The sequence below is a fragment of the Vigna angularis genome, chromosome 4 (assembly GCF_016808095.1).
Source record: "Vigna angularis cultivar LongXiaoDou No.4 chromosome 4, ASM1680809v1, whole genome shotgun sequence".
Lineage (NCBI taxonomy): Eukaryota > Viridiplantae > Streptophyta > Magnoliopsida > Fabales > Fabaceae > Vigna > Vigna angularis.
In genome coordinates this window covers 37,597,148-37,625,126 of record NC_068973.1, presented here as the reverse complement: position 1 = coordinate 37,625,126, position 27,979 = coordinate 37,597,148, and the positions used below count along the sequence as shown (strand labels likewise).

Genomic DNA, 27,979 nt, shown 5'->3' with positions numbered 1-27,979 from the left:
GTTCTGTGATAATTACATAGACTTGCTAAAGCCCATTCTGACTTGAGCGTCAGAGTGTTTATTTGCGTGGAGGACGAGCGTGAGGAGAGTGAAAGAACGAGCGTCAGGAGCGAAGGAAGAAGAACCGATCGGAGGAGGAGGAGTGTTTCCGGGCGGAGGCAGCAGGAGTTTTCCCCGGTCCCATTCAACAGAAACACAATATAATGATGATAAAATAGGATAAATTTTTGTTTATTGAAAATTTCTCTGTCCAACATTAATTGCACCTCTGTTTTCCTCCTATTACCATACATGCATTCTTGTACCTCTGCACCCCCATCTCATTTTTATTAAGAAACGCAACACCCCAGTATCCCATTTGAATTGCAGATGTGATAATCATTTTTTCTCTTGAGTTTTTTCTTTGCAGCTCATATGAATTGTTTCTAAAATACCCATAATTAATAAGGTGGTTATTTATTAATTTTTGTTTATTGAAAATTTCTCTGTCCAACATTAACTGCACCTCTGTTTTCCTCCTATTACGATACATGCATTCCTGTACCTCTGCATCCCATCTCATTTTTATTAAGAAACGCAACACCCCATTTGAATTGCATATGTGATAATCATTTTTTCTCTTGAGTTTTTTCTTTGTAGCTCATATGAATTGTTTCTAAAATACCCATAATTAATAAGGTGGTTATTTATTAATTTTTGTTATTAAAAATTTCTCTGTCCAGCATTAACTGCACCTCTGTTTTCCTCCTATTGCAATACATGCATTCCAGTACCTCTGCATCCCATCTCATTTTTATTAAGAAACGCAACACCCTATTTGAATTGCATATGTGATAATCATTTTTCCTATTGAGTTTTTTCTTTGCAGCTCATATGAATTGTTTCTAAAATACCCATAATTAATAAGGTGGTTATTTATTAATTTTTGTTATTGAAAATTTCTCTGTCCAGCATTAACTACACCTATATTTTCCTCCTATTACAATACATGCATTCCTGTACCTCTGCACCCCATCTCATTTTTATTAAGAAACCCAACACCCCAATACCCCATTTGAATTGCAGCTGTGATAATTATTTTTCCTCTTGAGTTTTTTTATTTGCAGCTCATATGAATTGTTATATCTGTAAGTGTGTTATTCAAAATTAAAAATATTTGAGAGGGGTTGTTAGTGTTCAAGTGCAGCTTGGAGTGGTGCTTTCAGCAAGCTTGACTTGCATTGTGGTGTGCGCTTGAGGTACTTTGTGGTGGTGCGTTTAAAGTGCGTCTTCTTGGTACTCTTGCTGGTTGCATCAATATGGCTGGAGGGAGGTTAGTATTTTATTTTTGTTAATCTATTTGTATGGTTACAAAAGACAACAAACATTTGAAAACGACAACATCAACTATTAAGATCCGACGCATGTCAACTCGGATGTGGACATCCGATGGAAGGACGTTCGAATTTTCGTATCTGTTTCACATTTTATCTCTGTTAAATATTTAAATTATGGGTTTATAATTTTTTTTAATTTTATATATGACTTTATAATGTATTATATACTTTTTAATTATATAAATTAATTTTTATGAATTTATTAAAATTAATAAAACTATTTTTTGAATAAAATTAACTTAAGATAACTCTATCAAATGTGCAAATCCGATTCTAAAAAATCAGATGTGGATATCTGATGTTTACAAGTTCGAATGTAAAAATCCAATACATGTTTAATATATTATATAAAATTATGTATAATTTTGTACGAGTTTACAATGTATTATAAATATTTTAATTCATATAAATTAATGTCTATGAATTTATTACCATTAATAAAACTATTTTTGAAAAAAATAAATTTAAAATGAGTCTACAATGTGAATATTTAATATTTATTTGATGTCAAAATTTAATTTATGTTTAATACGTTATATAAAGTTTTAATTATATTAATTATTTTATTAGTTTATAATTATTTTTAAAATTATGTATGATTTTGTACGAGTTTATACGTAACTAAATAATTTTTAATTATATAAACCCTCCAATAAGATGTAATTAAAATAAAGAACTTTTATTCTGATAATATATTTGAAAAACCAAGTGTCTCAATGTGCCATTTTTTTTACCATTTTTCACTTGACTTAATAAATGGAAAATACTATATCAAAATGATACCACGGGCTTTAAAAAAAATAGAAACAAAATTTATACATTGAGAATGAGATATTTTATACTGTAATTTAATTTTAAATTGTTATGCATAATTATATTTGTTGACTTTATAATAATTTTAAAAAATTATATTAAAATATTTTTTTATTATTCGATAATTTGGTGAAATACCAAGTTTTTCTGAAGTTTTAGTTTTCATTCTTGCCAGCCTGTTTTTTTTTTTAAGTATAGTGAATATTATTCATAAAATATCAGCTGTAATAATTTTATTGATTTTTATAATAGAATAAGATTCAGATCCAATTCTATAAATGTTTTTCTCATAAGAATATAGCTTTTACACTGGCAGTTCACTTAAAAACGCCAGTATTAAATATCAAAGTAATAAAGTAAAACTCTGTTTTTTTTTTTTATCGAAAATGATATTAAAACTACTAAGATATTGTATTAATTATTATTTTTTGTTGACAGAAATTGTGGGTAAGTCTTAAAAAAATATCAATGATGATTTCTTATTTGTTTGGCGTGTAAATAAAAAATAAATAAAAATTAGAAAGATATCATGTTCTGAATTCCCGCTAATTGAGAACCTGAGTTCCAACTTCCACATTCCAAGTCCAAGCAGCAAACGATGAAGTAAACTGGTTTTGAACGAACCCAGCATGGTCGGAGATTGAGTTCTTAATGCCAAGATGCAGTTGCGAACACGAGGCACTTCCACTGCCAATGCATTAACCTCACGCGCTCACCAAATCCATTCACATTCCCATTCTCTTTCCCTCTCACACCCTCACTCTCCCCCTCAATGGTTTTCCATCCTCCGCCAGGCCATCGCCGCCTCCGACCTTCTCCTGGGGAAGCGCGCCCACGCCCGCATATTAACGTCCGGCCACCATCCCGAATGTTTCCTCACCAACAACCTCATCACCATGTACGCCAAATGCGGTTCCCTCTCTTCCGCGCGCAAACTGTTCGACGCAACGCCCCACGAAGCCAAAGACCTCGTAACCTGGAACGCCATCCTCTCCGCCTACGCCCAAGCGGACAACCCCTACGACGGCCTCCACCTCTTCTGTCAACTCCGCCACTCCGCCCTGTCCACCACGCGCCACACTCTCGCTCCTGTCCTCAAAATGTGTTTCCTCTCTGGTTCCTCCTTCGCCTCCGCGTCCCTCCACGGTTACGCCCTTAAGATCGGGTTACTATGGGACGTGTTCGTGGCCGGCGCTCTCGTCAACATTTACTCCAAGTTTGGACGAATCAGAGAGGCTCGTCTTTTGTTCGATGGAATGGCCGTGAGGGACGTTGTGCTCTGGAACCTCATGATGAAGGCTTACGTCGACACGTGTCTCGAACACGAAGCGTTGCTTCTCTTCTCAGAGTTTCACCGAACGGGGCTGCGTCCCGATGACGTCACTCTTCGTGCTCTGGCGCGGGTTAGTATGAGTAGAAATACTGCTTTCGAATCGCAGTTGAAGCAGCTTCGAGCTTATGCCACAAAATTGTTTATACGCGACAGTGACAATTCGGATGTTATTGCATGGAACAAGACACTATCTCGGTGTCTTCAGAGAGGTGAAGCTTGGGAAGCTGTAGATTGTTTTAGGGATATGATAAAGTCAAGTGTTGCTTGTGACAGCTTGACTTTTGTTGTGATGTTGTCTGTGGCAGCCAGTTTGAATTGCCTTGAACTGGGGAAACAGATTCACGGTGCTGTCATTAGGACGGAGCTGGATCAAGTTGTTTCTGTTGGAAACAGCCTTATTAATATTTATGTTAAGGCTGGTTCAGTTTCTCGTGCGAGATCTGTGTTTGGTCAAATGAATGAAGTGGATTTGATATCATGGAACACCATGATATCTGGCTTTGCACTGAATGGTTTGGAGGAGTGTTCTGTTGGTTTCTTCGTTGATTTATTACGTGATGGCCTGTTGCCGGATCAATTCACTATTGCGAGCGTTTTGAGGGCTTGTTCCTCTCTTGAACAGGGTTGCCATCTTGCCACACAGATTCATACTTACGCAATGAAAGCTGGTGTTGTCTTGGATTCATTTGTTTCAACAACTCTTATTGATGTCTATTCCAAGAGTGGGAGGACGGAGGAGGCAGAAGTTCTTTTCGTTAACCAAGATGATTTGGCATCTTGGAATGCTATGATGCATGGGTATATAATGCGTGATGATTTTCACAAAGCATTGAGGCTTTATTCGATATTGCATGAGAGTGGAGAGAGAGGGGATCAGATCACTGTGGTGAATGCAGCTAAAGCTGCTGGGGGATTGGTGGGGCTTGAACAAGGGAGGCAAATTCATGCTGTTGTCGTAAAAAGAGGGTTTAATTTAGATTTGTTTGTCATCAGTGGTGTTCTTGATATGTATCTAAAATGTGGAGAGGTGGAAAGTGCAAGCAGAGTTTTCACCGAGATACCCTCACCTGATGATGTTGCTTGGACTACTATGATATCAGGATGTGTGGAAAATGGACAAGAGGATCATGCTCTTTCCACATACCATCAGATGAGACTTTCCAGGGTGCAGCCTGATGAATATACCTTTGCTACCCTAGTCAAGGCTTGTTCTCTTTTAACAGCATTGGAACAAGGGAGACAGATTCATGCAAATATTGTAAAACTAGACTGTGCTTTTGATCCTTTTGTGATGACCTCACTCGTTGACATGTATGCCAAGTGTGGGAACATAGAAGATGCACGTGGTTTGTTTAGAAGAATGAACACGAAGAGGATTGCCTCGTGGAATGCCATGATAGTAGGATTAGCTCAACACGGAAATGCTGAGGAAGCCCTCCAGTTTTTCAAAGACATGAAATCTAGGGGTCTAATGCCGGATAGAGTTACTTTTATAGGGGTTCTTTCTGCTTGCAGCCACTCTGGTTTGATATCCGAAGCTTATGAGAATTTTTATTCCATGCAGAAAAACTACGGTATTGAACCTGGGATTGAGCACCATTCTTGTCTTGTTGACGCCCTTAGCCGAGCGGGGCAGCTACTGGAAGCTGAAAAGTTGATATCATCAATGCCTTTTGAAGCTTCTGCTTCAATGTATAGAACACTGCTTAATGCTTGTAGGGTTCAGGTAGACAAAGAGACAGGAAAACGTGTAGCAGAGAAGCTTTTGACCTTGGAGCCATCAGATTCAGCAGCTTATGTTCTTTTATCCAATGTTTATGCCGCCGCAAACCAATGGGAAAATGTGGTGAGTGCCAGAAATATGATGAGAAAAGTAAACGTGAAGAAGGATCCGGGGTTTAGTTGGGTAGATTTGAAGAACAAAGTGCATTTGTTCGTAGCTGGCGATAGGTCACACGAAGAAACTGGTTTGATATATAATAAGTTAGAGTATGTTATGAAGAGGATCAGAGAAGAAGGATATGTCCCTGATACGGAATTTGCACTTGTTGATGTAGAAGAAGAAGATAAAGAGTGTTCTTTGTATTATCACAGTGAGAAGCTAGCAATAGCTTATGGGCTTATAAAAACTCCTCCATCCACTACTTTAAGGGTAATTAAAAACCTCAGAGTGTGTGGAGATTGCCATAGCGCAATCAAATATATATCAAAGGTTTTTAAGCGTGAAATTGTTTTGAGAGATGCAAATCGATTTCATCATTTCGGGAGTGGGATCTGCTCTTGCGGCGATTACTGGTGATGTGAATTTAATCTTTCCATAAATTGGTACCCCATTTATTTAATTGGGCTAATATTAAAGTTTCAGAGTGTTTCCAAATACTTAGAGTATTGCCATACTTGGACCATTTATTCTTGAAACCATTCTCACAATTATCAAGGAGCTTACTACATAACTTCACCATAATTATTTTCTAGTGGTGGATGAAAAAAAAATCTGACAACCATAACTTCAATAGAATTCCCATGTACTCTCACATAGTTCAAGGTCAAATTTGTCAGTCAAATTGCTTGTTGAAACTAATGCCATTTGAAATGGAGTTTAAATCTAGATTTTACTTGTAAAATCTGAAATTGTTAGAACTGATAAACAAAATCGTATAGATTATCAGTTTTTTTATTGTTCACCTTCTTTTGGGTGAATATGTGTGTTAAAGTAGTACCACTCAATTAAAATTAATGTAATTAAAATTCATCCTTTCTTTTTCATCTTTAAAACCTATTTACTTTTTTTCCTTAATGAGGTTTCAATTAAAAAAAATCCAAATTCAATTAGAATAACATTAAAATTAAGAATTTCAATTAAAATAAAACTCAATTAAGTTACTTATAATTCTAAACATCTCTCCTCTTAAGTAACTTGCATTTTTTACATGCAGTTTCATCTTTCTATCTAAATCCAATTAAACGTAAAATTAAGAATATTAAAATTAATTTTCTACTATTAGTTATCAATAAATAAATTTGAAAATCTTGCTACTAAATTTTTTTAATGATATCGAAATGGGGATCCCTATTTTCAAATATTATAAAGAGGAGAGCATTCTGGTATGTTGTGTCTTAGTTAATAACATGTTTTGAACGTTTTGAAAGCTCAAATTTTACCTAAAATTTTTTAAAACTTATAAACACTCCATCGTCTTCATAAAAAAAGAAGTGAATGTTCAAACGCAGTAAAATTATCTACTTATTTAATTACATATTTTTACTTTAAATTTGAAAGTTTATGTCATTATTACTCGGATACTTAAAATATAAATAAAATAATTTTTAATTTATCTTTAATATAATGTTAAGCCCAATAAGTTTGCTGAAAAATAATTATTATATCGTATATCTAAAAATAAGAGCTAATTTTTTTATATATGTCACAAAAAGTTCATCAGAAACTAAAATTTATATTTGATGTCTTATATTAAATATTTTATTGAACATTTCTTTTTACAAAATTTCACCTCCATTTTTTATTTTTAATTTGATATAAAATATTATACATAAAGAATTATCATGAAAATGAGAGTTTAGTACCTGAAAAATTAAAAATATTTGTAGTGAGAAATAGAATAAAAAAATAAAAATAAAAATAACAATATTTAAAATAAAATTATTTTTATTATTTATTGTTCCTAAAACTAACAGAATCTTATTTTGTTTACTTTATGTGAACTGAGTACATTAGTCCCTCTCTACTCAAAGCTTTCAGTCTTCACAGGGCACACTTCTCTCTGTCCCCTTTTCCAGTTTTTGTTTTTCCCTACTGCAGCAAACTCTGATCATGAATTTCAACCATGATTCATTAGACCATAACCAAAATCAAAGTAAAAAACGAAAGCAACCCGATGTTGATAATTATACATCCCTGGAATTGTCTACTTCCAACATGAACCCCAGAAGGTGGTTCCTTTTTTTTCAAATACTGGTTGAATTTTTTATTTTTTGGTTTTTTCAAGGGTTGCGTCATTTTATTTGATTGACCTTCTTCTTGAGTTTTAAAAATTGTTATGGGTTTTGCAAAATGCACGCCCCCATTATGTTTTTTCGTGTTTTAGGCATAATGGTCTGGGAAGAATGATCACGAAGATTGCGTTTTTCTTATCTTCTAGATCCTTTCTTTTTTAGTTTGATAATAAAGACTGCATTTTGTGTTGTTTTCTTTATCTTTTATCGATTTTTTTTTATCCCACTTTGATAATAAAGATTGCATTTTTTGGTATTTTCTCTATCTTTTCTGTTCGAATTTGGTCATAAAGACTGCTTTTGCTATTTTCACGCCTTCTTTGTTTAACATATAGTTATCAGAGAGAAGTGTTTGAAGTTGCACGGAGAAGGAACACAATAGCCGTGTTGGATACAGGCTCTGGTAAGACCTTGATTGCGGTGATGATTATGAAAGAGGTTGGTCAAACCATCAAGTCTTTGGGAATGAAGAAGCTGATTGTTTTCTTGGCTCCCACAGTTCATCTAGTCAATCAGGCATCTTACATTCTAACTCTCTTTCTGCTTTTGCTTATCTTTCACACTTATAAAGGGTAAAGTTCTCATCATAACATGAACTAACATGGTCTTAATGTAGTCTGTCTTAGAGGTTCAGCACATCCTTCAATAAAAGGACCTGCAAACTGCTGTTAGTTTACTTCTGGTGCCAAGCAGAATTTTTATTCTAAAAATAATTATAACTTGAAGGGCTTAGTCATGGTGTCTGCTATTTGATCTTTCGAACCACAATACGTTATTTTAACAACCCCATCTTTTGTTAAAGTCATAAAGAGAATAATATATTATTCAATGTGTTTACTTGTACCATGCAAAATAGGATTTTGAAACTTTTGTAATTAAGGTCAGTGGATCTTTGATAATTTGTTGAAAGGTTAAAGCTCTTAGGTCGTATAGATCTCTGAGAATGGGAGTTTAAAAGCTATATTATTCAATAATGAATTTAAACTACCTAAAATTGTGGTTACAAGATAATTAGCTCCTAATAACAAGGACATTATTAATATAGAGAGGTCCAATAAGTGAGTAATGAGATGTTGTACTCTTCCTTTGTAACAAAGTATTTGATTTATTGATTCAGAGGCTAAACGGTGTTTGTGTCCACCTTGCAGCAATTCAATAATATAAGATATCTGACAGATTTTCAAGTTGAGGAATACTATGGGGCTAAAGGAGTTGATACATGGACTTTGAAGACATGGGAGCAGAAGATTAGTAACAATGATGTATGTTTATTTATTGACCCCATAATTGATTTCACAAAGATACTTTAGGCTTCATTCTTTTACGTGGGATTCGACATTCATTGATTTGAGCAGTATTATTTTGGGCTTGATGACATTTTTGCTTTTGTTCTCTTATTATAATTATGCAGCTTACATTCTTTTTGTTCTTTACTCATGGAACACAAGATATTACATAATTTAAAACTTATGGTATTTTCTTTGCCACTGTCTCGGTCCATGGTTGTCCATTCTTGTTCAACATTGATTGATTGATTGACTTTTGTATACTATTATGTAGATCTCGGGTTTATGATGCTTGGATGGTTTTTGATTCTCCATTCTTGTTTAATGTGAGATATTGACCTGAACTTGTATAATTAATTTAAGAAGTGGAACTTTTAATTGTTCTGAATTGCTAAGCTAGAATAGTAGTAAATTAGTTATCTCAACATGATGTTTTTGGTGAAAAGTTATTCAAACTTTAGTTTCATTAGTCTATAATAGCACAATGAATAAACAAATTGAGTCGGATAGTGTATTGTTAATTTTATTCTTAACATTTTTTTGGCTTGAGTTTGACATGTTTTGTAAAACTACAAATCTTCTATTTTATTTGTGTACTAACATTTTCTTTTATTGTTTGGATTTTCAAGCTCAATTTCTAGCACTTGCGAAGTTTCTTAATAATGAATTTTATACCTGTTATAAATGTGATTTGATCATATTAGAGTTATGATTTGATAGGGAAATATCTTCCCAAATATTTATCGTTATTAGGTATTGATTTTATTCCTTATCATTGTATCTCATTTTCATTTTTGTATCTCTTTTTCACAATCCTCTCTATATTTTATCATATTTCTTGTTTTTTGTCCCTTCCTTTTCTTTTTATTCCCCACATACTGCCTCATCATTGTCCTGTGCATTGCCACCTTTTTTGGTATGACCCACTCTTGATGTGCCACACAACTAGAAGCTCCATCCTACAGTAACCAATTCTATCACCAAAACAAAACCCAAGGTGCTGCTCTTTGGTGCATGTATTTTGGTGCTTTGCTTCTTTTTGATTGAGCTCCTCCACCTTTGACGACCTTGTTTCATGGTTGTTTAGTTCTGCTAGATATATTATATTTATCTTATCTTTATATTTTATCTTTAGCTAGTTTGTTATTATTTCTTATTTGTATTTTTGTTTTAGCCCATATTTCTTCTATTATAAATAGAGTATCCTATGTGTATATTTAACAAGAGAGGAGATTAATCTTATACATAGTTTTCACTATATTCAACAAGGTATCTAGAGTCAGGTTCTTTTGAGGAAAACTTTTTTTTGTTGACTCTGCCACTACACCTTTTGCTGCGGGCGACAACACTGTCTACCGCTGTCGACGACGCCGTCATCTACCTCCATCATCTACAACTGCCACTATCGGAGTTTCAGGTTTGACTGACGATCACATGGTTTTGATCGTCTTAGCCAGGTGACCATCATGTCATCAATGACGCATTCATCAAAGCTCTTACGCGCTTTCAACACCTTTTGAAGTTGTGGATCTGCTCCCTTTTCATTGTGCGTGTGGCACGACTCGTCTCTTCTTAGGCAGCGATTTAGAGTGTCGAGATCACTCTTTTTCCTTTTTCAGGTGCCTTGATTGAAGAATCTTAGATTTTTAAGGTTTTTCTCTCCTGTTCATCCATGGCTTCTTTTGGTACTGTCTCTTTTGACCTCCCTTCTGTCACCTCTTAGGCAGCGATTTAGAGTGTCGAGTGTTGAAGTTGAGTACCAAGCCATGGTAGTAGTTGCTTGTGAGATTGTGTGGCTTAGGCAACTCTTCAAACAATTAAAGTTATAGGCTCTCAAGGTACTAAACTCATGAGACACTCAAGGTACTAACTAAACACATGCCACAATCAATGTCTATTTAGATTGTGCCAAATCCAGTGCATGAGTGGACCAAACAATAAAGATTAATTGTTACTTTGTGAGAGAAGATAGTCTTAGGAGAAATAATCACTAATTGTGTTAACTCTATTGACCAACTTGTGAACATGTTCATTAAATCCCTTAAGGGCTCTTGTGTTGATGACATATGTAACAAGCTTGACGCATGACATATACTCTGGCTTGTGGGGAAGTATTAGAGACATAATAAGGAGATATGATATTATGGTTTGATAAGGAAATATCAATGTAGAAAGCATGCAAGCATTTCTTCTCTATTGAATATTTGTATAATGACGTAGCTATGTGGTTGCTACAAAACTAATATCTTTGTCTTACAGGTATTGGTTATGACACCTCAGATTCTTTTGGATGCCTTAAGAAAAGCATTCGTGCGTATGGAAATGATATGCTTGATTGTTATTGATGAATGTCATAGAGCAACTGGCAATCATCCCTATACAAAAATAATGAAGGTAAGTGCTATAAAACATTCTTCTTTTTCCCTTGTATTTATTTGATCAGACATGATTTTTCATCTTTTTCCTTTAAACTTTGTCTTTTAGGTTAGGAAATAGATTTACAAATAACTTTTGTCTTGTGTTATGCCAATGAAGGAATTTTATCACCAAGCAAAGGAAAAGCCAAAGATTTTTGGGATGACAGCATCACCGGTTGGTAAAAGAGGTAACTATTTACTTGCCAACTTTGGCTAACAACAGTGAGTTAAAGAATGCTTTCCTTGTGAGTTCAAAGTATCCAATTTATTCACCAATTCTCCCTAGATTGTTCTTCTTTCTTTGTTTATCTTGTCATTAGTTTTAGAGGATAGGGAAGGGGGAATTTTTGTGGGGGTCCTGCATTAGAAACTTTCTCTAGTGACAAGGGAAAGTGGGGAGTGAAGGTAATTTTGTTTTTTAATTTTTTGTATCATAAAAAATAAATAAAAAAACATAATGTTTTAGGAAAAATAACTTGGTAAAAAAATTAAAATTTTCAAAGTTATAATTTTTATAATTAGTATAAAAAGCTGTTTAATACAGTTTATTTATTTACTTAATTTTATCTACTGTTCCACTCATCCATAGTTGCATAAAGAACCAACATTGGTTGGCACAAATAATCCAAATGTATGCCATGATTTGCTGTGCCCGGCTTCCTGATAAAAGCTCTTTTCTGTGCATGGTTTATAGTAGTAATTTCCTGTCTTACAGAAAGAGTAACTGTTTTGTGAGGTTCATATGAAAATGATTACTTGTAGTCCAGATTGTGAATATAAAGACTTGAAAGCATTTGGATTGTACATTGAAAGCTATATGCATTATTTATGTTATATATCCCGAATCAGGTGTTTCCTCCACTACGGATTGTGAGGATCAAATATCAGAACTTGAAAGCATCTTGGATTCTCAGGTAATATCAATTTCCATGCATTGATTTGATTTATTTTTTCTGTATGTGTTTGGCCCAAGAGATTGCACACATGAATGAGACAGTTTTGTTGATAATTCTGTACAGAACCAGAATTAGAGTAAATACAAACCCACAAAAACACACATCTAAGCTCTAAAAGAGAGCTCTCTATCTCAAACGTACATTCAAGCATGTATTACCACTAAAAGACATCTAAGCTCTAACAGAGAGCTCTCTATCTCCTGCTCATAACTGCCAGCCGTACTTATATCCCTCTAACACATATCTATCTAATATAATAACTGTCCTATAAAATAGTTATGACCCACACATAAAAGACAAGCATAACTGATAAAATAACTGTCATCCATCCACACACATAACAGCCCCTCGAAAATAACTTATTTCAGTTACTCGTTTTCTTTTCTGGTGACAAAGTTTCCATGGCATGCTGGTTTCTTCTACTGGCCTATCAGAGTGCACGTGATAGGATGTATATACCATTAAAAGAATGTAAATGTCTCTTTTTATGTTTCTTTAGAGATATACTGTTGAAGATCGAACAGAGATGAGTAGATATATATTGTCTGCTAAAGAGAGTTGTAGATTTCATGACCAAGCACGATTTTCTGCCTTGAGTTTGAAACCAAAGATTGAAGCCTTGTGGTCCAAGGTATCTGTGGATCATCTTGCTATGTACATAGTACTCTGCTATTTTCCCCAATTCTACTAAATATTTCTTACAGCGAAAGATACTGACTGAATTTAACCTGTTTGGACAGTTTGATGCATTGTTATCAGAAAATAAAAGCAACTATATGGATGTGGAGAATAAATTTAAGACACTGTCTCAGCGAATGTCCAATGAACTTGGAAAAATTTTACATTGCCTTGAAGATCTTGGAATCCTATGTGCTTATGAGGTATTTATCAAACTCTCATTGTAGGGAAAACGTTGCACTGTAAAGAAACAGATAGGGGGGAATATATATCTTTCTGATGTTTTGTTAAGAGTCATTGAAGTCTGTATTTATTAATTGGGGTTATATTTTGTTTACCAATGCATTGCTTCTTATAAATATGATGAAAAAACCCACTTAAAAGTTTTATGTATTCGAGGTTGGGTAGAAAGTCTTTTTGATATGTGGGAATATCAACATATTATAACATGGCATTTACACATTTATAAACATAAATTAGTAAAGGAGTTATTGGTGATGGTATATTGTGGTGTTCTTTTAATAAAATAAGTAGACAAGTAGGCTTGTGTTTTTTATGTGTTTGTCTTATATGCTTTTCAACTTATTTTAATAAGAAAATCTTATTTGCTTCTTAAATTAGTGATTATTTGTGTTAGATTTCTACTTAAAACAATTGGCACAAAGTGAAGTTGCCCAATAGATATATAAGCCACACTCCAAGACTTCAGTAAGGCAATGTGAGACTTCCCAATACTCCCATGCTTAACCAGGCGAGCTTGGTGATTACCAAGATGAGTTATAGGCTCTAATACCAATTGTTGAATAAAACACTTACCATTAGTTCAAAAGTTATAATTAATAGTCAGGCGTAACTTGTTTACTTGAGATCATATCAATCCCAGTGCCAGAATTTGATTGTAACTTGGCCTACTTGGCTAACCCTACAAGATAATTGATGTCGCTTCCAACAACGATTGTTGCATTGTTTTGTTGGGAATCGAACTCATGACCTTTAGATTTCAGCTTAAAACCAATTTGCATTTAGTGAAGTTGCCCAATAGACATATAAGCCGCACTCCATGACTTGAGGCAGACAATGTGGGATCTTTTAACAAAAAGGTCATTTCAAAAAAACTTATTTTAAGTTTAATAAACTGACCTATTTTTGTTTTGTAATTAAGAAAGAGTCATTTGTATTTGAATTGGGATTTTATTTTGTTAACCAGTACTGTCTTCCTAATCAAAAATAAATTTTCAACTCTCAGCTCTAACCCACATAATGTTTTGACTCTAAATTCTTTCTTTTACCTTTGGCTGTGTAGCAAGCCAATTTTTTTTGGTATTTTAAAATAAAACCATATATTAGAAATAAATGTAAATTTTTACACATTCATTTGTATTTGCAGCTCCAACTTTCTAATCATAGTTTTATCTTTTGTTCATCTCTCTCTCACTCACACATAGATGTATGTATGTGTTAGTGGATTCCATCCTAATTCAACCATTATAAAATCGACATGTAATGTGAGGTTTTGCACATATTTATATATTATAATTTGATCATATATCTAGTTAGGATATACAGTGTTGCTCTCTTAAGTGCATTTATGCCTAATTTCCTGAGAAAACTAACTTGGAAGATGATGGTTGCACTTATTTATATATTATATTTTGATCATATTTCTAATTGATGTGGAAACAGATATTATAGCATTCTATATTTGTGCAGGCAGTTAAAATCTGTCACGAGAATTTCTCCAAAACTGAAGGAACGTGTGAAATTTACAGAACAGGTTATCTTCAGTGTATAAATTTTGTTGAAGAAGTAATAAAATTAATTGAAGAATCCCTCCATTGTGGTATGTTTTCTCTATAGTTTCTTCTTCCCAAATGCCCCCTATATTTGTGCGGTCTTTGGGAATTTTCATGAGATTTGAGAATTGAGATTGCAAGTATCAATATTTAATTCTGGAAATCTAGTATAATTTCATTAGTTTATCTGCTACTAGTATATTTATAAGAATTCTTATAAAGTCTATTTATGATAATATGTTGCAAGATTTTGCTGACGTTTAATATGTAGCAATATTTTATATCAGCAATAATTTTTTATTTATGTTCCTTTGTTTTTAGAATGCTTAGTTTTCTGTTTGAAGGTGTTAATGGCACACTTTCCATATGTGCATTCTGATTTTGACATCACAAGCAATCTGTTGCAATGCAAAAACGTTGTGGATAACTGGATCTTCCTCATTGGTTTTTTATTTGGTTCACAATTATTTAAGAAATTACAGTAGCATGCTTTTTAGACATCTTTTTTAGAAACGACACCATGCTATAAATGCTTATGTGACATGGTAAATTTGTTCATTCATTTCACTCTGACTTAATCTCTGCCAACTGATTTAACTAATATTGCTGCAGATGATAAAAACATTTTGGGGGTTGATTTTGATTATTCAAAGGCAGAAGATATGGGATACTTATCTCCAAAGTTACTTGAACTTATTAAAATCTTCCAATCACTTGGGTATGGCACTATGATTTACTGTTATGGTCATATAAATAGTTTTCCTTTGAAACAAAGTTGTACTATGTAATATAGCAAATTGGTAATGTATATTTCTGTGTTTACAGAGAATCTAGTCAGGTGTTGTGCCTTATTTTTGTTGATAGAATCATTACAGCTAAGGTGATTGAAAGATTTGCAAAGAAAGTTCCCCAAATTTCTCATTTCTCAGTTTCCTATTTAACTGGAAACAGTACATCGGTTGATGCTGTGGCTCCTAAAAGGCAGAAGGAAATATTGGAATCTTTTCGCTCTGGAAAGGTAATTAAGTACTGCATCATGCGGATCAAGTAATGTGCAATAAATTTGTCTTAAATGTTGATATTGAAAATCTAATAAATAGATTATCAATGCTTTGTTTAGGTCAATCTATTATTTACTACTGATGTACTTGAGGAAGGAATTCATGTTCCAAACTGCTCATGTGTGATAAGATTTGACCTCCCAAAGACAGTTCGTAGTTATGTCCAATCTCGCGGAAGATCTAGGCAGGCTAACTCCCAATTTGTTGTGATGTTGGAGAGGCAAGTATTCTGATTCTCACAACCTGGTTGATGCTGGAGATTCCTTCTTCATTGAACACTCTTAGTATTTATTTTCAAGCGTGTTCACTTATTCAAAATTGATATACTGAGGACGTATAAATGGGAAGAGGAATTTAATTTTGTATATTTCCAGAAGTTTTATATCAACTAGAGATAAGACCAATTTAAAAGTGGATGTAAACCTTACTTTAAAGATGGTTTTGTGGGGTTGAGTTAGGTTTAAAGTCCACTTCTTAACATGGTTAGAGCCATGTTAGTGTAGGTTGTTGTATGTTGACTCTATTGTTCCATCCGCTATTGGACCATCACTAATATCTAGTCTATGCTCGAGGTGTATATGTTTGGGCTAAAGGGGGTTTGTTGGATATCTCACATTGACTAAAGATAAAATCAATTTACAGTATATAAGTGGGTGCAAACCTCACCTTACAAGCCGATTTTATGGAGTTGAATTAGGTTTTTAAGACCACTTCTTAACATAGGGTCATGGGTTTGAGCCTATCCTAGTGAAATTTGATATTTGTTGAGATTATTGTTTCACTTGCTATTGGACCACCACGAATATATATAGTCCTACGCTCGAGATATATATGTCTCGATGTGAGGAGGTGTGTTGGAGGTCTCACATTGACTAGAAATCACATCGACTAGAAATAAGACTAATTTGTAGTATATAAGTGAGTGCAAACCTCATCTTACAAGTCGGTTTTGTAAGATTGATTTAGGTTTAAACTCCATTTCTTAACAATACTAATCTAAGCTTTTAAATCAGGGAATGGTCTCCTGGAAATGCTATGTCTAGAAAATGAGAAGGAAATACAACAAATTATATTTTTTTTTTACGATTTTGTTCACCATTTTTACTATCATTAGGACATACTTGCCATACTTACATAGTCAACTCTATCAATTCTAGCATGAGTTTTGGTAGGTCAACTTCCCAACTATGCTCTTTGTTATATAAAGAGAAGAGAGATTATGTAAGATGGTTGGAATATTAATGAGTTAGTTACTTGAGGTGTTAGTTAGATATAAATAGGGAAAGGAGAGGAGAGAAAATGATGCTAATTTTGCATATTGAGCATTATCTCTGGGAAACCTTTGGATGAGAGATTTCATTTTAGATGCTCACTACATTCATTCTTAACAAAATCTGGAAACTGATTGCATATTGTGGACAGATCTTCTCAAGTAGCTTCTTCTGGCAGCTTGCCCTATCATTGCACCAATACCCGAGGAATTTATGTACCCAAATTATTCTGTTTTGGTCACTAAAATCTGCATAGGTTGATAACTGCTGGTAAATCTGATTCAACTGGATGGTCTCCTATGGCCTTCTTGAATTGAGAAACATGGAAAACTTAATGTTTGCAGGCTTGTTCTGGAAGTTGTAACTTGAATGCCACTGCTCCAACATTTTGTAAAACCAAATAAGGTCTATAATACCTGGCTGACAGTTTAGGGTGAAGTTTAGACATGGTGGAAGTTTGCCTATGAGGAGGTATAATCTTTAAGTAAACCCAATCCCCAGACTCAGTCAAGAATATTTTCCTGTGCACATGATAGGACTATGAGGGTCTATGTTAGAAGAAAGGGAGTTAAAAAACAACTGTTAGAATCTGTTTTATTAGCTATATTATTTCTTTCAGGATTTGTGTTTTATTGTTTCCTTATTTAACATATTATTACAGTATATGATGGGGATATCCCTGAATTATAGGGATCTGGTTTTGTCTTGGAGCTATTATTATACTTCCTAAAATAGCTTTCTAGCCTTGTATATATAGATTGTATGCTCAGCGTAATAAGATGAATCATTCTACCCTAAATTATAACATGGTATCAGCGCTCTTGAATTTTGGGTGCCGCCTCTGACTGCGCACACCAAAACCCTAGACAGCAGCCTTCATTGTTGTTACCATCCTTTTCAGGACAGCCTTCATTGCTGTCACACACCAAACCCTAGCCGTTAGCCTTCATTGCTGTCAATCGATTTTCTGGGTTGCCTTTATTCACCTCTCCAATTGAATGTAACTCTGTCCATTCAATATGTTGCCAGTGAGAGGACGTGCGGGCCCTTTGATCCAGCTGTTAAGATGGGTGCCAGTCTTCACCTCGGGTGAGCCTTTTGGTTTTTCTCCTTCCATGGTTTGGTTGGCAAGAACTACCAGAGATGGTTAAGATTGAGCTCTGATACCTTGCAGAAAAATGAATATTTTCACTGATTTGAAACAGATACACATGAGGATGTATAAATAGGAAGAGGAGATTAGTTATGTACAAACCAAGTTGCATAATTCTGATTGATTTCTGTAGATTAAACCCTTTAATTCTAGTGTAATTGCTTTCCTTAATTATCGGCATTAACACTTGCATCTACAGGGGAAACCTGAAGCAAAGAGATCAACTCTTTGACATCATTAGGAGTGAGCGCTCCATGACTGATGCATCTATACATAAGGACCATGAATCTAATTTAAGGGTATTTACTGTGGGGAAAACAGATACATACTATGTGGATTCTACTGGAGCTTCTGTGACTTTAGATTCTAGTGTAAATCTTATCCACCGATACTGTGGAACACTTCCCCGAGATCAGTAAGATTGGATCCTGTCATGCCTGACTTCTTTTTAACTATTTGAAACATAGTCTTTATGTTCTTCTGCGTGCAATTTGGATTAGGTACTCCTCTGCAAAGCCCACTTATGATTTTCTGCCAGTGGAAGGGGGTTACCAATGTAAATTAACATTGCCATCTAATTCAGTCCTCCAGACAATAATTGGTCCATTAGGAAAACATATTCGTTTGGCAAGGCATCTTGCTTGTTTCGAAGCTTGTAAGAAGTTGCATCAAATGGGTGCTTTAAATGAACATTTGGTTCCATTCATCGAAGATGTTTCAGAAGATGACCATATCGTGAAAAATAAAGAATCTAGTTCAGGGGCAGGTACAATTATCAGCTAATTTTGTATTTACTTTTTATAAACTGCGGATAAATATTTCTTTTAATTTATTAAATTTTGCATTATATTGCTGACACCTCAGACTTCCCAGATACTGTTGTGCATATTTCAAATATCTTCTGTAGGTCTTCTAATACAATTTCTATCCTTTTTGACTTCATGAACCATATCAGAATTGATTTCATATTCAATACTAACAAAACATCACCATCATGTATTTTGTTTGTGCATAATCAGGACAAACATCCAAGTCTAGGTTGCAAAATATGTATAATTGATTTTTTACAATGTGACAAACCTTTTGTCCTATGTGTTTGATTAGCTGTGTAAGCAACAGATTTTCCATCAGTTGATTATATTTGTAATTTATTTTTCTAAAATCAATTAGGACAAAATTAGTTTCATGTTTAGATATGTTTACTGAAGTTATTTCAAGATAATGTGTCCATTTGGATTGTATGAAATGTTTTAAATAGTTGCTTTTTGAATGGTTACCAGAGTGAAATAATCAGGAATCAATAATAAAAAGGCTTCAATTTCATACATTTTATGAGAAAGATGTCTTTTACCATAAAAGCGTGCACCTTTTCTCTTTATATGACATCTCTTCATGTGTCCCTTTATTATAACTTATTTTCTAATTATTCAATATTTTGAATTTAGAAATAAAATAAAACAAATAGATATTATTGAACAAATGCAAGCATGTGATGAATTATTGCCATTTATTTGGTAGAAGGTAAACTCTTATGCGTTTATCAATCCTCAATGACTGTTATATTTGGATTGGATACTATGATTATGTATTTTTAATATTACTTTAAGGTAAACTCTTATGAACTTACATAATCTCTGAAGTTTGACAACCATGGATTGAATGAGTATGCTTGCAAGTTTAAAATGTTTAAGGTGCATGGTGCCCAGTGTAGTCAAAATCGCTATTTAAAATGTGGAATCGCACGATTTTGCAATTCCACCCACCATATCCAATTTAGAGCCCATGCAAGATTGTGCCAAAGTGAAATGGGCGGGATCATTGTGGAAGATTATGGAAATGGTGGAATTGCCATGTGTCCATCTTGTTTTACATTATGGGGTTTTGGTTTCTGCATCGCACAACTCTTTTTGGGTTAAAACCCAAGGCCAATGGAAAAGACTGTTCTCCTTCGCGATAACTATGTAATTGATGTTACATTTAACCTTCCTTCTTGTCCACTAAGCAACCACCTTCTCCAAAAGAAAACCTGACTAGTTGTGGCTCTTCCAATTGCTCAACCATACCACAGGTGAAGCTAAGAGGATGCATACCCCTCATTGTTTCACTTTTTCTCCTTCACTCATGATTTCACATTTTTCTCCTTTCCTCATAGTTGTGACTATTTTTTTATTGTAAAATTTTGTATGTATGTGTATCATATTTATGTAGACTAGAATCTACAATCCGTTTTATGATCCCACAATTTACGATATTGTGAGTCATTCACAATCCTAATTTTTATCTTGATTTTAACTACCTTTATAGTGCCTATGTCAGAATGTGATGATCTGACATTGTTCCTTTTGTAAGGGAATCTACAGAATCTTTCTTTGTGTTAAAATGCATTTTGATTTGCTTTTGGCATTTGAAGGAACCACAAAGAGAAAGGAGTTACATGGAACAGCCAACATTTGTGCACTAAGTGGTGCATGGGGAGACAAACTTGATGTTGAAGCCAGATTTTTTGCCTACAAACTAGAATTCACATGTAGTATTGTTAACGAAATATACTCTGGGTTTGTTCTTTTGATTGAGTCAAAGCTTGATGATGATGTGGGAAATATTGAATCAGATCTGTATTTAGTCTCAAAGGTCGTGAAAGCTTCTGTCTCTTCATGTGGGCAAGTTGATTTGGATGCTAAACAGGTATAAAGGTTTTATCTAACATACTCCTGTCTCTATCATCTTTTAATCTCATTTATTTTGGAAGTTATCTTGATCCTTGTTTGTTTGTTCTTTACTAGATGATGAAAGCAAAATGCTTCCATGAGCTTTTTTTCAATGGTTTGTTTGGTAGATTGGTGTTTAGGTCAAAATCAGCAGGAGGAGAAACAGAATTTTTACTACAAAAAGACACAAAATCATTATGGACAGCAAAACACTTATATTTGCTTCTACCACTTGAGAAATTGAATGGTATTTGTGAGGGAACCTTGCAAATTAATTGGCATGGAATTGATTCTTGTGCATCTGCTATTGAATTCTTAAGGAGAAGATATTCTTTGGTCACTGGAGATTGTGATGATAACGGAATAATCACATCACCTCAGGATACCAGTTCAATGGAGATGGAATATGTTGGAACAAACAAGATTCACTTTGCTAATTGTGTGCTTGATGCTGACAATATAAAAAACACGTTGGTTTTGGCGATTCATACTGGAAAAATATATTGTATTGTTGACATCGACAGTAACCTGTCTGCTGAAAGTCCTTTCTGTGGAAATAATGAAAAATCCAAGGAACGCTTTACCTACTCAGATTATTTCAGTAAAAGGTGCATAATTTGTTGTACTCCACTCAATACATGTGATTTTGCGGGCCTTGTCATTCCTACATTATTAGTATACTTGACTAAACAACTTCAAATTTTGATCAGGTATGGGATTACCCTGAGACATCCAAGACATGCTCTATTACTATTAAAGCAAAGTCATAATCCACACAATCTTCTATTTAACTTTCATGAGGAAGGTTCGTTGTTCCTAATTCAAGTGTTCATCTTGTGGCTCTTATATGCTGTTTCACATTTCTGTATTATGATTTAATGAAATTTCATTTAAAATTGAAATTTACCATCTTCGTTGAAGTTGTCATGAGGAATTACATTTTACTTTGTGATTATTTGAAAGAACTGATAGTGGATATGAGCTTCTCTATTACTTTCTGTCTTGATAGAATTTATTGAATCCTTGCATGACCATGGTTAACTTCTATTATGGTATGTTTTTGGAGATGAGCAGACGCACGAGACAAATCATCACAAATTGGCTCTACAACCTCCAAAGTGCCTGCACATGTTCACGTCCCACCAGAGCTTTTATATGTTCTTGAATTTAAAAGAAACGTGTTGAGGTCATTGTACTTGTTGCCATCTCTAATGTACCGCATTGAATCATTAATGTTATCTAGTCAGCTTAGAGAAGAGATAGATGGTCAAACTAGCAAGTCCAACATAAATAGCTCACTGGTTTGTTCTTGGATAAAAGTTCTCATTGATTGTTGATTTCTATTTTCATTATGATAATCTTTTTATGTGTTTTTTCCCTTCTGTTAAATGTTAGATTCTAGAGGCGCTTACAACTTTGAGATGCAGTGAAAATTTTTCAATGGAACGTCTTGAGTTGCTAGGAGATTCTGTTTTAAAGTATGTGGTGAGCTGTCACCTCTTTCTTAAATATCCCAAGAATCATGAAGGACATTTATCTGCCAAACGATCTCTAGCAGTTTGTAATTCAACCCTTCATAAATTGGCAATAGAACATAAATTACAGGTATGCTTTGTTGTTTCCTTCTTGTGTTATTGTTTTGGAGCTTAATGTATTAGTCAAAGGCTCGTGAAATGTGGACAAAGCACAAACCCAATAATAACGAGTTATAATGATTATTAAGAAATTAACTTTAAGCTTAACTCAATCTCACAATTGGCTTGTAAGGTGAGATTTGCATTCACTTATATACTCTAAATTGACTCTATGTCTAGTCGATATGAGACTTCTTCGATAGCGGCGCAATAGCGGGTGGAATAAGATACATAATAAACAACAAATCTCATTAAGATAGACTCTAATAATGACTCTGATCTCATGTTAAGAAGTCGATTTTAAACCTAATTTAATTCCATAAAACCGGCTTGTAACAGTGAGGTTTGCACTCATTTATATATTCTAAATTAGCTTTATGTCTTGTCGATGTGGGACTTTCAACAATAATCAATTGTGAGCCAAATAAATTCTGTCTCGGGAGAGAATCAAACTCTTGACCAGATGAAAATTTTGATACATGTTTAATATTGGATGATTAATTTGGATCAGGTGCTAAGATACTTCTTTATTCTAACAAACACAAGTTCAACCCATGCATTTATTTATTCCCTTACTGTTATGTATCAGTATCAATATTAGAAATCATATTTGTTAAAAAGCTGCCTTTGTTGTTATCACCCTTCTTGTCCCACATTGACTACAACCATGACATAAATTGAGCTTATAAAGCTTAGGCAGTCTTTACTTACAAATAAGCTTTCCAGGGCTAAGCTTTAAGTCCCAAGTCTAAGAATGTTACATTCAGTAAGTTTGGGGGTGATTATTTTCTTTATTTTCAACAGATTAACATTTGCACATAGAAACATTATAAATTTGAAAAATTATATAATATTTTCTTTCCCACCTTATTTTTGTTGTTTACTTCTTAATATCATCGAGACTTTAAGTGGTGGATAAGCATTGGAATGAATTAATGTAAGGTTTTCTGTCATTTTATCTGTCAGGGTTATGTTCGAGACTCTGCATTTGAACCACGACGTTGGGTTGCTCCAGGACAGCGTTCTATACACCCTGTTTGTTGTGATTGTGGATTGGAAACCCTTGAAGTGCCTTTAGATGTTAAATTCCACACTGAGGATCCCAAAGTTGTGGTTGGGAAGTTTTGTGACAGGGGTCACCGCTGGATGTGTTCTAAGACTATTTCTGACTGTGTTGAAGCTCTGATAGGAGCATACTATGTGGGGGGTGGACTATTTGCATCACTTAATGTGATGAAATGGCTTGGAATTGGAGCAGAACTTGAACTATCCTTGGTTGACGAAGCAATCACTGCTGCCTCTCTGCGTACTTGCATGCCAAAAGAAAGTGAGATTGCAAGCCTTGAAAAGAAAATTGGGTATGAATTTTCTGTCAAGGGACTCTTACTGGAGGCTATCACACATTTGTCTGAGAAAGAACTTGGGATTGGCTGCTGTTACGAGGTAGCTGTGAAGTTTCATATATTCTTGAGTAATTTATCAATATTTAACTTGTAAAGTTTCTTAATGCAACTTATTGATATTGTGGCAGAGGCTTGAATTTCTTGGTGACTCAGTGTTGGACCTGCTTATCACATGGCATTTATATAAGAGTCACACAGATATTGATCCAGGGGTGTTGACTGACTTGCGATCTGCCTCTGTCAATAATGACAACTTTGCTCAAGTTGCTGTTAGACATAACCTTCACCAGCATCTCCTACATGGCTCAGGATTATTACTGAGCCAGATATCAGAATATGTGAAGGTCATTTCTGAATCGGATCCTAGATCACTTCCAAACATTAGAGCTCCGAAGGTTGGTTTTGTTGATCATTGGATTATAGCATGTGTACCTATACACACACACACACACACAAAAAGAAGAAAACTCTATCTGAAAGATAAAGTATTCCTACTAAAAGATAAAGTATAAACTAATCTATCTAAAAGATAGAAGATAAACTCATCTTAAATAGAATACTACATATCTACTTACAGTAAACAATATTATTAGCATTGGTTTGTAAATTGTTTTCAATGTTTGCAACATAAAACAAAGATGAATGAAATTCATTTTACTTTCTTATCCATACATACAATGGAGAAAATAGGTAAACTAATAAAGGGAATCTTTTAGTCAAATAAATCAAATTACACAAATCTAAACATTTTAGTGGTTTTCTTCGTGCATGCCAACATAGAGATTTACAAATTTCAAATAAAGTCCTATTTTACTTCCCAAATAGAGATTGTCACTTTCAAATAAAAACAATTCCTCAATCATGTGGCACAAAACATACATGCAAGACTTCTTCACAAGTTGTAACATGTTTCTTTCTGTTATAAATGTCACAGGCACTTGGAGATCTAGTGGAAAGTATTGTTGGCGCAATGCTAATTGATTCCAAGCTCAGTCTAGACCGAGTGTGGGAGGTTTTCTGTCCTCTCTTATCCCCCATAGTTACACCTGAAAAACTTGAATTGCCCCCGTTTCGTGAATTAAATGAATTGTGCGATTCTCTTGGGTACTGTGTAAAAGTAAATGAAAACTGTGAAAAAAAGGGATCCATGATGCATGTTGAGGTTAGTGTACAGTTGCCAAATGATTTGTTGGTTCGTGAAGGAAAGGGGACAAATAAGAAAACTGCAAAAGGAGAAGCTTCTTTTCATTTGTTGAAGGACCTTGAGGTTTGTTCTTTTATAATTGTGTTCCAGAATCTTCTTTTCCTCTTTGTTAGTGTTAAGGTTTTTCTTAGAAAGTGAATTATAAGCCTAACTTAATTTCATAAAAATTGGTTTGTAAAGTAAAATCTGCAACTATTTACATACTATAATTTGGCTACATGTTTAGTCGATGTGGGATCCCTGTCACAATCTCTCACACCAAGGATTGAACCTATCGAGCATAGGAATTCAGGGAGATACAATAAGTCCAACAAACTTTTGTTGGATAGACTTTGATATCATTTTTAATCTCATGAATAATCAATGAGTATATTCTTAGCGGATATATTTGTATGTATATATAAAAAGACAAGTACAAGTATATTCCAGCCTCTGATCCTTAACCTAAAGCTAGGTACACCCAGAATCAGCTTTATGTAAGTTGTACACTACTATAACGAACATTTTAACAGTCTTCTAAAATGCATGCACATGTTGTGTTAATCTTAGTCAGTGAATAGTTTATTTAGGGACAATGTTTCTTATGTTGAGAACTAATTTTTGGTGAATAAGATGCTAGTAAATGCTTTGTAAACTATAGAAATATGTTCACCTGAACATATAAAACGGGGAGAAATAAACTTTCCAAATTGATGATCATGATTGAAATATCCCAAAAGAAAACATATAATGGATCAAGCTAACAAAATGTATAAAATATTTCAGTTGTGTTATGCCTGGGTAGTTTCAAATTTGTTCTTCCCTTTGTATAGCCTACCTTTGTTAACTGAAAAAGGTGGCTAACAGATGGGATTCCATACTTTATAACATGGGGTTAAAATAAATACTGTGAGTAGTGTCTGCATTTGCACTAAATACTATTACAAAATGAACCATCGGAAATATTTCTCTAGATATCTTTTGTCCTGTCCACCTTACCTGCACAGCTTTCAAAATATTTATCGATTTTTTTCATTCTTCTGGTATCCAAATTTGTATGTTTTATGACCAATTGGCTTATACTCGTAATCCTGCAGAAGCGGGGAATTTCATATTGTAATATCATGTCCAAGGGAAAAAGAGATAATTCTGTCCATATCAATGATTCACCTCATCTCAAAATGGATTCTAGTACTTGTTTTACTCGTAACGAAGAACATTCCTCAGAGTCGGTACATAAAAGGAACAGATTTGATGGAACTAACCCAACTGAAAGTATTTTGCCTCTCAAATACTCTTCTGGTGACGACTCTGGTTTTAGTGCTTCAATTCCAGGTTTGCACTGACTTCTTTTTCTTGTTTGATATCAAGTTTTGTCACCCCCGTGGCAGTGTCCACTTTTGGGAAACTTTCTCCGTTTGCTTCTTTGTAGTTAAATGTTTATTTTTTTAGAACAAGCAGACAAATTAGAGCAAATTGAAGTGATATGTTTATTTCCATTGTCTATCATGCAATTTTCTTATTCTCAGGCTCCATATACCCATGCTTATAATTTTTTATGAAGAATGGAAAAATATCTGCTATATCAGCTATGTGAAACATCTGAATTTATCACTCTCCTGCTATAAGAGTTAATTTGTTAACTACCTATGGATTAACTTCAATTTTTATTCATGTTACACAGTTAAGTTATCAATTAAAACGAAAAAGGGAGGACCACGGACCACACTATTTGAGGTGTGTAAGAAACTACAGTGGCCAGTGCCTGCATTTGCTTCAACAGAATATAAAGATAGGTGAGCCCAGGAACTAATTTGTCCTTTCAACTGCTTAAGCTGGCTGAATCTTGCAGAATTTTTTATATGTAGAATTACATGAAGGATTCTTATATGTATAATATGTGAACAGAACCGATCCCTAAACCTTTAAGATCACTTGTTTCAAAAGGATACTCTAAATGATATTATTGTTTATATATGGTGTGGAGCAAAACATGTGATGTGCAGATAATAGAATTGGAAATATCATGGCACGTGAATCTGACTAGTCTTTATTCTGTAACAGATCTCTATTTGAATCCTGTGAAGGTCTGCAAGGAAGCAAGGGACTGAACTGTTTTGTTTCGAAAGTTACCTTGTGCATACCCAAGTATGGAAATATAGAGTGCCAAGGAGAAGCTAGAAGTGATAAGAAAAGCTCCTTTGACTCTGCTGCAGTTAAAATGCTTCTTGAGCTGCAAAAATTGGGAAAAGTTGAAATTGATCCTCCCCTTTCTAGTTAAGGGGAAGAGAAAGGAAGGGAAGGGAAATGAAGAGGAACAAAAGGGAAAAGATTATAAGAGAAGGGCTGGTACTACAACTTTGTGCCCCCAAAAAACATGAACTGATGTTTTGGGGTTGCAAATTTGTGTGTTACTAGTATTGTGACCCAAAGTAGAAAAAGATTGGGATTGGAAACAACGAGGTGGTCCTTTTCCTTTCCTTTCCTTTCATTCTCTGGGGGGAGTTTGTAGTGTTTATTTAGAAATAAAACTGTTAGACATGCCTTTGGTGCTGTGCAAGAGAAACAATAAAGTTGCACAAATAAGCAATGCTGAAATTGGGTCTGTAGGTTTATAATGTATGGGTGTATGAAATGTAATTTATTGTTGTAAGCTACTTTGTGTGTGCCATTTTTAAAATACATGAAATAATTATTCAAAAATAAAGGATTGACAAACTCAAATATAACTAATGTATTTGTTTAATATAATTTATGCTTTGTTTTTACTGTCTGTATGATATATTTTTGGTCTGAAATACATTGGTTTTCTCAGCCTTTTTAATACCTCTCAACAAAATGTTTATCTAGCATACCTTTCACAATAAATATTCAAAAGAATTTCCTAAATCAGTTTGTGA

General features: G+C 34.2%; 2 protein-coding genes across 4 annotated transcripts; both read left to right on the top strand.

The window, feature by feature from the left end:
• Positions 1 to 1,079: 1,079 nt before the first annotated feature.
• Positions 1,080 to 27,786, top strand: LOC108330894 (endoribonuclease Dicer homolog 3a). Of its 3 annotated transcripts, none has more exons than XM_052876849.1 (25): positions 1,080 to 1,312; positions 7,872 to 8,052; positions 8,685 to 8,798; positions 11,082 to 11,216; positions 11,358 to 11,427; positions 12,089 to 12,153; positions 12,695 to 12,826; positions 12,936 to 13,076; positions 14,584 to 14,713; positions 15,279 to 15,384; positions 15,492 to 15,684; positions 15,787 to 15,947; positions 18,351 to 18,566; positions 18,652 to 18,917; positions 20,562 to 20,836; positions 20,935 to 21,467; positions 21,570 to 21,664; positions 21,934 to 22,160; positions 22,255 to 22,464; positions 23,460 to 23,936; positions 24,025 to 24,291; positions 24,831 to 25,163; positions 26,177 to 26,414; positions 26,764 to 26,875; positions 27,144 to 27,786. In XM_052876849.1, the coding sequence occupies exons 1-25, from the start codon at positions 1,299 to 1,301 to the stop codon at positions 27,358 to 27,360; spliced, it is 4,908 nt and encodes a 1,635-aa protein (XP_052732809.1). In that variant the 5' UTR covers positions 1,080 to 1,298; the 3' UTR covers positions 27,361 to 27,786. The 3 variants fall into 3 exon arrangements, with proteins under 3 accessions (XP_052732809.1, XP_017420975.1, XP_017420974.1); XM_017565486.2 differs by lacking the exon at positions 1,080 to 1,312 and adding an exon at positions 7,246 to 7,473 and having other exon boundaries at positions 14,584 to 14,647; XM_017565485.2 differs by lacking the exon at positions 1,080 to 1,312 and adding an exon at positions 7,246 to 7,473.
• Positions 2,660 to 5,886, top strand: LOC108330895 (pentatricopeptide repeat-containing protein At4g33170). Its single transcript, XM_017565487.2, has one exon. The coding sequence runs from the start codon at positions 2,849 to 2,851 to the stop codon at positions 5,819 to 5,821; it is 2,973 nt and encodes a 990-aa protein (XP_017420976.1). The 5' UTR covers positions 2,660 to 2,848; the 3' UTR covers positions 5,822 to 5,886.
• Positions 27,787 to 27,979: the final 193 nt, after the last annotated feature.

What these genes read in the sequence shown, in the direction of transcription:
- LOC108330895 (XM_017565487.2), top strand. Translation starts at nt 2,849, where the DNA reads ATGCAGTTGCGAACACGAGGCACTTCCACTGCCAATGCATTAACCTCA.
- LOC108330894 (XM_017565485.2), top strand. Translation starts at nt 7,355, where the DNA reads ATGAATTTCAACCATGATTCATTAGACCATAACCAAAATCAAAGTAAA. An exon ending in AAAATCTTCCAATCACTTGG is followed by an intron (nt 15,385 to 15,491) that starts GTATGGCACTAT and finishes CTGTGTTTACAG; the next exon opens with AGAATCTAGTCAGGTGTTGT. An exon ending in AATCTTTTCGCTCTGGAAAG is followed by an intron (nt 15,685 to 15,786) that starts GTAATTAAGTAC and finishes TGCTTTGTTTAG; the next exon opens with GTCAATCTATTATTTACTAC.